Source organism: Callospermophilus lateralis, chromosome 4 (genome assembly GCF_048772815.1).
Source record: "Callospermophilus lateralis isolate mCalLat2 chromosome 4, mCalLat2.hap1, whole genome shotgun sequence".
Lineage (NCBI taxonomy): Eukaryota > Metazoa > Chordata > Mammalia > Rodentia > Sciuridae > Callospermophilus > Callospermophilus lateralis.
Genome location: NC_135308.1, coordinates 109,079,310 through 109,090,022, shown reverse-complemented (window position 1 = coordinate 109,090,022; position 10,713 = coordinate 109,079,310). Strand labels below are relative to the sequence as shown.

The following is a 10,713-nucleotide window of genomic DNA, read 5'->3' as shown; positions in this document are numbered from 1 at the left end:
ATCTAACATTTTAGGTGAAATTCTAAATTCCTCTGATACTTAATGTCTCCTGAGCAATCTCACTAAATTGTTGCCCAAATTGATTGTGCTGTAGATGCCCTCAATTTTCTGATTCCAGGGATGTTTGTATTATGTTTCCATCCAAAACAAACTCTTCTAACATTATTTTAGAACACACATACACAAACACACACAAAATGGCTGGAATCCTGGTATCACCAGAATCAAGGGTCTCCCTTTTTTTTTTTTTTTACAGGTCTTAGGCTTCCTTTGTACTCCAGGCCTCTTCCCCTTATCTTTCTCCTTCCTCTAAGAAGGAAAGGGATAGTTTTGTTTTTTGTTTTTTTTTTTTTCACAATTAACTCATGGGACAAGGGATTTCATAGGGAATACAAAACCACTCTTCCATCCTGGGAAAGAGAGAGAATAAGGCTAAGAATTCTTAGTAGGTTGTATCAAGCCATCCTAAGACATTTTAGATGTCTAGGAAATGCCATAAAAACTCTGAAGCCAAAGAGGTTTTGGCCAGAGTCAGTGCTGGTGGAAGAGGTAAAATAATTTGGGTGTAGGGAAGTATTTGAGGCAAAAATCTCATTTAAATATGTCAAATAATAAACATACTGCTGAAAGGACAAGTGCAACTGCTTCTGTCACACCCAGAGACACTCAGAGATTATACTGTTGAGGCTTAAATATCTTCTGCACCTCCCAATATTGTGCAGAATCCAAACACGGAGTCTCAGAACTCCCTCCATCTCAGAAACATCACCAATGAATAATTTTTGATTCTCTAATGTTATTCTTTGCTATATCACTTGTATCACTTTATGTATTGATTTGAGATCCCCCCACTCTACCAAGAATTACATTTGTTAATCCATTCTTCAGTAATTTTTAAAAATCTGTCATGTTATAACTTATTAACTGGGAATACACCACTGTTCTATCTTTTGATGATCTTCCCTCCCTCCTTTTCACTGTTTTGCTATATCCCTTCCTGGCTAATTTCTTTCTCCACTTCCCTTTCTTCTTCTTCTTTCTCTCTTTTTAATTTTTTTCTGTTTTTTTAAAAATATATGATTATTGATTATGTTTGTTGCATTTTGAGTTTTGTAGCACTAAGGATGAACCAAGGGATGCTCAGTCCTGTGACCCTATTGCCTCAGACCTCTGATTGGCTGCGTTCCTAGAAAGAGTCTTTTTCTCTGATATTTTTGAATGGAAAATGTTGTATTAATTGGACTTACATATTCTGTTTCTCTGTTACTCATACTCTCTCTTCTCATCATTATTTCTCTATTTTTTGTCACTTTCACTGATCTTATGTGCCCCCTGATAGATATATATATATATATATATATATATATATATATATATATATATATATATATTTTAATTTCTGTAGGTTTCTTTTTTCTTTCTTTTTATTATTTTGTTTTATTCTATTCTGATTTTGGTAAGTGCACATGTGCATGAGTATGTGCATGTATGTGATTTGTGTGTGTGTGCGTGTATGTTCTGCTTTTTGTTTGATTTTTCTTTTCCTAACTTGCTTAGATGTTTAGTTTTTTTTTGTTTTTGTATTGTTTTAGATTTATTCTCTTTCTTTCTATACTTTTACTTATTTTTTTTCCTGCTTTCTCATTTGGTCCTAGTTTTTTCTTTTCTTTTCTTTCTTTCTTTTTGTTAGTTTTATTTGTTTGAATGATTTATTTTATTATTTTTTTGTGAGGGGTTGTTTGCCAGTGTCATGTTCTTTAGGGTAAAGTAGGAATTGGATCAATACATTTGATTTTTTATTCATTCTATTTTTAATAATCTCATTCACTTTTCACTTTCTGCCCCCATTATTCTCCTCACTTTCTCCATTTTTTCTCATTGTACCCTGCCTTCTTTCTCTTTGATGTTCATGCCATATGAGTACAATAACAATTCCTCCTCTTTTATACCGACCTTTAAGCCTATTGTAGTGTGTTATCCCCATGTTCCACTTCAGATCAATTGGAGGTTTAGAAATTATTTAGCAAGCTGAAAGACTTATTAGCATATGGTTTTGTCTTAATTATTTTCAGTCACAGGTGATCATCATGTTCCTTCAAAAGGGTGTAAGGAAAAAAGCACTGCAAACACATTGACTGGGCTCTTTGACATGGGCCAGGATAAATCCCTGGATTGGGATTTATAATAAAGTGAAAGCAGCTCACAAGAGTCCTTCAGACAACAGTGGGAGAATGACCCACATGAATAGAGAGACAAATGTCAACATAGAAATACAGAAAATGTGAGAAAACAGGACACTAGCATGCTCCAAAAGTCTATAACCCCTGACAACTGAATCTCAGACACTGAAGTGGACAAAAGCCTATATGAAGCCATCAATGAGAGTTAAAATGATCAATGAACTAAAAGAAAATCAATCAGGAGAAAAGATAAAGGAATTAAAAGTTCATTTAAATAAATAGCGATTTTGAAATAGAATCAAATAGATGTCCCAGAAATTAATGAATAGATAAAATGTAAAATTCAATTGAAAGTATCACTAACTGATTAAACCATAGAGAAGACATATTTTCAGGCCTCAAAGACACAAGATATATAATCTTGAAAACAGAGCTAGCAATAAAGTAAAGATAATAAACTATGACCAGAGGACTCAGAAAATCTGCCGCAACATTAAGAGACCAAAGGTAAGAAATATGGGCTTTGAGTTTTCTTTTTCTCAAAGTGGACCAAGATGGAGCAATCCATAAAGTTCAGGGAAGGAAGGCAGGATTTCTCCAATGCAAAAGGGATGTCAGCAGTTTCTGGGACAGCCCTTCAGTCCCTCCTTTTACTCACAGGGATACCTCCTGTGTTCTACTGAGGCAAACTCTCCAGTCTCCTAACTCTAGCAGTCAGCCCTCAACAAACTTGCCTTACATCCTCAGTTAGGAGGTGGAGTTGCTTGGAATGCCAGGCCTGCCCCAAAAAGCTGGAGCAGGAGCTGCTCTTGAGTCTACTCCTCGGTTATAAATTTTGTTACCTGTCCCCAATGACAATTTAATATGGAGGACACAGTTTTGAGAAAAAAGAAAAAGCTTTATTGTTTGCTAGCAAAGGAGAAGCACAGGCAACTTCTGTTCAGAGGCTGATTCCTCCCATCAAGAAGAACAGAGTTGAGCTGGGGATGTGGCTCCAGTGGTAGCGCTCGCCTGGCTTGTGTGCGGCTCAGGTTTGATCCTCAGCACCACATACAAAGAAAGATGTTGGGTCTGCCAAAAACTGAAAAATAAATATTGAAATTCTCTCTCTCCTCTCTTTCTCTCTCTCTCAAAAAAAAAAAAAAAAAAAGAAGAAGAAGAAGAAGAACAGAGTTTTTAAAAGAGGATTCAAAGGCTACATTCCAGGGAGTCCCAGGTGCACCCTGATGGTGTGTTGAAAGTCACTTCCTAGATCTTCCAGGGACATCACCTTTCTGTGGTGGGTGTGTCTCAAGGACAGATAATAAGCCTAAAATGAGGATAAAAAGATAACCCTGTCTCCCTAAACCTGTTAGGGAATGGAAGATGGAGAAGAGATAGAGAGAGAAGGAAAACATATATACATATCCCTTTTAAAATGAGCCATAGTGGCAGAGCAGGGAGGATTATATTCAAAACACAAGTGGACCACTGTTTCATTCCTAGGAAAGTAGCAGAAATAATGAATATTAGCAGTCTTTGAGTAATCCTCTCTTCGTTACAATAATTTGGAGAAAACTTAAACTATAGATTGTTTATAAAATTGCACCATACATCTGATCCCATAGTTTTATAATGACATATTTTTTTATCATTATTCAGTTTCTAATTTTAACAATATTCTGTGATTCCACAGTTATACACATAAAGCAAACTTCATTATTCTATTCACATTAAAAAGTTGCATTTTATACTATAATAGAAATATTTTTAAAATAAAATATTAAAAACAAGGGAAAAGATGTTTAAATCATATGAGCAGGTGTGTGGCTTATAAAAAATAAGCAAGGATATAATCTATTATGTTCCACATTTTCTTTGTATAAGTACATGTTTCTCATTATATTTTTAGGTTCTAAAATGATCAATAAAAATCTATCAGAGGAGTAAATACACATGTACTTATTGAATAAATTAATACATAATTCAGTTTTATGTTGACACAAATTTAAATAATTTTCACTGGATGCATATTGTGTTAATGTAGGCTACTTAGTGAAAGCAAATGGAAGAGAATACAAAAGGAAAAGAGAGGGAGACAGACCTCAACAGATCAGCCATGCTTTGTTAAGCAGTGGAGGGGCACATTTTCAAGAGGGGAAAATGGCAACAGGCTGAAGAAGCACCTGAGTTTTATAGGGTTTAGCAGGGCCAGGCCATGGGAGGGGCTGATCAGTTACTTTTGGCAGGCTTACTTTCTGCAGACAGTGGGAATTTGGCAGATAAGGGAGATTGCTATAGGTCAGATTCCTGAGCTCCTGTTTTCCCCTGAGGGTTTTGTAAGTCTCCATTTCCTTCACTTGGGAAGAGTATGAACTCTGGACTGACTTGTTTTCATTAAGATTAAACTAGGATTTATATGACATTGTCTATGAGTCTGCCCACCAAACAGAATCTCAGTTGGCACTCTATGTTTATTTACATGTAAATCAGGTGCAAGATGCCAGGGATTTGTATTTCCATTATGCACCAACAAGAAATGAATTCTTGTTCAGTTGTAGTAAGAAACTCTGGAAATTGAAAGATTTCACAGCTTTTTATAAACAGCTAAAGTGGTAAAACACAAAGGAAGTAGGAAAATTATATTTTGACTTCATGGATATCTCTGATCCCTCTTTGCCAAAGATACCGTATGCGTATCTAAACTTTATAGATTTAGCTTTCAAATATGGAAATATTTGTCCAGTGTTTGTTTGTCTATGAATTAATCATCAGTTGATAATAACTCATACACTAGGCATATCCTGATAAAGAAGGCTGTGGATTTTTCCATGTGTGTAATTCTCCTACTTCAACTGAGCCTTGTTTAAAGCAACCCTGGAGGTGAAAAACATGTTCAGAAATTATATTTCTTGCTTTTAAACATACAGCTTGCTTTATTATATTCCCAGTTTAAATAGAATTATCTGAAGATATTTTAAAGAACAAACAGTATACATTCTGGATTATTTTCTCTCCTTCTGAAAAATCTGTAGTACAATGTTTTTCTCTCCTTCTGAAAAATCTGTAGTACAATGTTACAAATGATGGAACGTGTACAAAATTTGAAGGAAAGCACGTTAGTGTGGCTAGTATCAGATGGAATTTTAGTAACTTTGGAAAGAATGAGACATTGTTAGTTGATATAATAAGGTAAAAGAAGGCAAAGCTTCTTAGATTTAAGAAAAGAACCTGTTAAAATTTCCCTGACTGGTCCATGCCCACAGCAGCAATACCTGTAGATCACTGTCAACACATGATGCAAACACTGATAACATGAAGCACAGAGAGAAGAGTCACAGAACCTAACACAGGATTTTGAAAAGAACCCACTAATGAAAAGTTTTCTGAGTTAAGACAATAAGAAAAGGTAAGAAAGAAGGGTCTTCTAAATTTCTCTCATATGTAGAAGTTAGAGAGTAAAAAGGAACAATAGGGATCTCATGAAGCAGAAGGAAAATGAGTAGGATACAGAAAGAGATCAGGAGGAGAAACATGGGGAGGGTAGATACAGGTACTGGAGAATGAAATTGATCAAATTATGTGCATGTATGAATATGCCTCAACTGAATCCACTGTACATGATTATTATGCACCAAGAAAAACTTTGAATGTAACACTCACTATAAAATCTATAAAGACATTAACTCAAGAAATTCAGTCTATCTGAAAATAATAGATATTTCAAACTTCAACCTTTGTTCTCAAATTGGAAAATAGGCAGGTTTGTTGTTAACAAAAAAAAATCTTACAACCAATTTTCTATCCCCACAGGTTCTAATGTGTGAAACAGAGTGAGATTTTAGAACCTGATCACATATCTTCAAAATATACAGACACACTCATGAAAAAGAATAAAATTGCATGTCATTGATGTGTACTTGTGGTGATTAATTGAATTCTCATAGATATGATATACACATACACAGGAAGGGGAATATGATGCATAAACCATGCTGATGATTCGATGTCTTATTGTTTTCCTTAGTTCTCTAGATCAAATGCATAAAATCAGGGTATACCAGACAGTAACATGACACAGTTGTAGTGGAATCTATGTGAAATATTCACTCTTACAAATATATACTTATAGATATTTAGCTGAGACAAAGGAGAAACAAAGAAGAAATGTTTAAAAACAGTAATAGAACACATACAAAATATGAGGATAATAAGATGTGTGGGAATAACTGTCATTTGATATGATCAAAAAATAAGAAAAAGAAGAAAGAATAGAAGGCATGAAGGAAGTGAAGGAAGAAGGCAGTGTGGTTTCTAGCAACATCACGTATTTTAATAAAATATTAACATTGTGTGGCTAAGAGGGCAGTCTTCCTTAGTGATTGATAAAATAAAATCAATTAATATTTACAGAGTTCCCAAATGGCTTATCTACTGTTAAATATTATTGACGTATGATTTTTCTAATAGGATTCATAGCAGAATATTTTGATGAGAAAAATCACACAATTACATCCTAAGAATAAAGAACTCAAGCAATGCATGAGAGAACATCATAGGGATATATAATGCTATAACAATGATAAATATCTAGGAGGACAATGAAGGCTCCTTATAGGTGACATCCATGACTGCCATATAAAAACTAACAAATTAAAGGGATGTATTTTAAAAGTAGCTGGTACACTGTATACTTTTAATTAAGTTTCAGTAGTATGTGTTCACAAAAGCCAAAGCTGTTATTTCAAAGTTGTAAACGTACATCTTTTTGCTAGATCCCTCAGGGCTTGTATCACTTGCTTATTTCTTAGGGAATAAATAAAAGGATTTAGTACAGGTGCAATGGAAACAGTGAGCACTAACACCCCCTTGTTTAAAGATATCCTTTCCTCTGCAGAAGGTTTGATATACATAAAAATACAACTGCCATAAGAGATGGAGACCACAATCAGGTGGGAGGAACAGGTGGAAAAAGCCTTCTTTCTCTCCTGGGCAGAAGGGATCTTCAGAACTGTTGTTATGATTTTGATATAAGAGAACAATACCAGTGCCAGAGTATTCAAGAGGGTGATAATGGCTAAAATAAAATTTGACAATTCTATGTCTTTGGTGTCTGTGCAGGAGAGTTTCAGGATAGGAGAGTAGTCACAAATAAAATGTTCAATAACATTGCCATCACAGAACTCTATGGTCAGACTCACTATAGCTCCAGGGGTGATCGCTACCCCAGCAGCTATCCAACAGGCAGCAACCAGCAGGTGGCCCACTCTGCTGCTCATAATGGTTGTATAATGAAGGGGTTTGCAGATGGCCACATAGCGGTCATAGGACATAGCTGCCAACAGGAAAAACTGTGTTATACCTATGAAAACAGCAAAAAGTGCCTGTGCCAAGCAAGCATCACGGGAAATAGTCTTTTCTTTAGTGACTATGCTGACCAGGTATCTAGGGATGCAGGCAGTTGTCAGTGTGATTTCTAAGAAGGAAAAATTTCTTAGGAAGAAATACATGGGTGTTTTGAGGTGGGGATCCAGCAAGGTCAGAAGGATGATGGTAAGATTTCCTGTAGTACTCAAAAGATATGTTACAAATAGAAAAAGGAAAATTACAATTTCCCAATTTGGGTCCTCTGTCAGTCCTACAATAATGAACTTTGTCACTACTGTGTGGTTCCTCATGGTTCAATTCTGTCAAGATGCCATCTGACCTGCAAGGGAAAGGAGGTGATAAATAATAGAAAAATATTTTAAAAGATACATCAAGTGCAGTTTTCCAAGTGATAATAAAGCACCCAGCAACTCAATAGACATGCAGGAGCTTTGTTTTCCTTCTAGAGATTTCAAATTTTACATAATAGTCAGAACTCCAGGCTAACCCCTCTTACTCTTTTTATCTTCTGTCTGGATACTCCTTTTCCTAATTCTCTTTTCAGATACTTTTACTTTACAAATGGTTAGCTTTATAATTTCCTGCTAGAAGTATCTGCACACTTACCTAGTTTGCCTAACACACGCAGACCGATCTTTTACAATCTTATCCAAAACATTTTTTAGGTTAACATGATTAATCCTGTTATTAGTAAAATGATCTTCTGCTCAGTTTCTTTTAGAAAGATGTATATTTTCTGAATATATCTGTTTTCCAAAACGTGTAGCTAATTAAAACTGACAGTTTGCAATCAGTCTTTTCTAAAAGGTTATTTCCTGATGATATATGTATGGTCAGTTTTTATATTTTTGGTAGTGGCCACTAGAAGTTTTTTAACAGAAAAATAACTTTCCCGAATTTTAAGACTAAATACAATATGAGTTGCAAAAGTAGTAAATAAATGCACAGTTGAAAATTTACATGGAATTTGCAATAAGTTTCACTTCATCATTAGATTTACCTATATAATAAATAATTTGCATCTTGCAATATTCAAATACTGAATTCTTTAGTAGATGTAATATAATATGTATCAGTCACATTTTAATATACATTTTTGAGAATTATTGCTTATGATGTTAGTTCAATAGATAAACAGCGATACTTTCAAATATGTTCTTTAAATCTTTCATCTTGAGGCACACAAATATTTGTTTCTCTAAATCTGAGTCTAACTAGCTGAATCTTGTAGTCACATATTCAGAATAAAATGGTTTACATAACAAATCTTTTGTGCACAAAACAACAAAATAGAAAAAAATACTTACTTTCCACATATTTCCCAGGGGTTTTCTTTGCTAATGCATTGTGAATTTTTTTATTATAATCAAATATATATATATATATATATATATATATATATATATATATATATTAAAAATCTTCTAAAAATTAATTTCTCACCCACATTTTTTGTTTTGGTTCCCTTTCATCAGAGACTCTGTTTACATTGAAATCCAGAGATATTTAGAAACATACATAAACATTTATGCATCTCTCTCTCTCTCTTTTTCCAATCAGCATACATGTGGTATTTCAACATGTTATTCTAATTTCTCTACAAATCAAATGATTAACCTTTGGGTTCAGCCTAACCTAAAATTTAGAAGTCATAGCTATTTATTTGTATCAAAATGGTACTATTTTATTATTAATGCTTCTTTTTTCTGTTTTTCTTAAGAACTAGCTACAGTTTTTTTTCTGACTTGAATGAAAACAGTTTTGAATGAAAGCATTGTCATATGTTATATACAAAGTTTTTATATAAAGAGAATATTTACTCAGAACTGGTAAAGATTCTGGGGATTCTTATGGGAAAACATACTAATTGTCGATTTTCATCATTATCCCCAGAAACAAAATATCAGAGCTAATTAATAGCCTTGTTGCAGTGTCTATAGGGAAGTCTGAAATGTTGGTGTTAAAGTGGAGTCTAATTTCTATTGTGGTGTTGAAATGATGAATGGAAAACTAAGTTGTATCAAGTGTATGATCTATTCTCCCTTCCAAAACAAGAACTGAGAGAGGAATGTCTGGCTAATGACAATGTTGTTCATAATCATTAATCGCTGAATATTTTAAAATTATCTCATAGTATTCATTTTGGGGGCATCAAACATATTTATCTCTTATAGTCTCCACACCACCTCAAAGCATGAAGTATTACATGTGAATATGATGGCCAGGAAAACAATGTGATAACCAACATTCTAGAAAGTAACTTTAAATAGAAATATAATTAAATAAGTTCTTTTTAAAAAAGCACATTTTTGTATACATGTTCTTTAAATCATGTAGATAATTTATTCTGTCATTAAACATAATGCAAAATTACATTAAAATAAACTTATTTAAAAAACTATAGTAAAATGTGAAAAAATATAAAAAAACTATTTCAACTGGTAAAATAAGAAGCCAGATAAATTTCTACAGACAATGATATTAGTAATTCATTAAGACATATATAGTATAGTAGGATATTATCTTCATAGGGGGATACATTATATTTAATATAGTGTTCAAAATTTAATATTAAACTAACAGGAAACAATTTTACCTTTCTTGTTTTAATATATGCTCATCACAGGTGTTTTGATAGTACAGAAGAATAAAATACTTGACAGCGTTTGATAATAAAGAAGAAAATGTATTATGATTAGTCTGGATTAAAAGATATTTTAGGGAAAATGAAAATAGTAGGTCATACAATTTACAGAAAAGATGACAAAATATGTGAAATATAGTATTTCATGAGGAGCAAAATGTTCAAATATACATGTGAACTGGTAATGCAGAAGAAGAGAGAAAATAGGACAGAAGCAATATTCCCAACAATAACTGCAAAGATTTTCTTTGACGATTAAAATATATCAACCCAGGATACTCAGGAGGTTAAAGCATGAGGATCACAAGTTCAAGGTCAGGCTTCGCTATATAGCAAGATCCTATCTCATTAAAATAAAAACAATAATTAATTAATTAAAAATAAGATAAAATGTGTCAACTCAACACATCAAATCTCAATGAACCTCAAGCAAAAACCATATTCAGTTTTGTCTTCAATAAAGCTGGCTGAAATGAAGCTCAGGCAAAAAATTATTGAGTTCAAAATCTTCAATATGAGTTT

General features: G+C 33.4%; 1 protein-coding gene across 1 annotated transcript; it reads right to left on the bottom strand.

Annotated features, from left to right (window-relative positions):
- Positions 1 to 6,898: 6,898 nt before the first annotated feature.
- On the bottom strand, positions 6,899 to 7,837 carry LOC143396984 (olfactory receptor 6C74-like). The gene has a single exon (XM_076852984.1). The coding sequence runs from the start codon at positions 7,835 to 7,837 to the stop codon at positions 6,899 to 6,901; it is 939 nt and encodes a 312-aa protein (XP_076709099.1).
- Between the last annotated feature and the right edge of the window lie 2,876 nt (positions 7,838 to 10,713).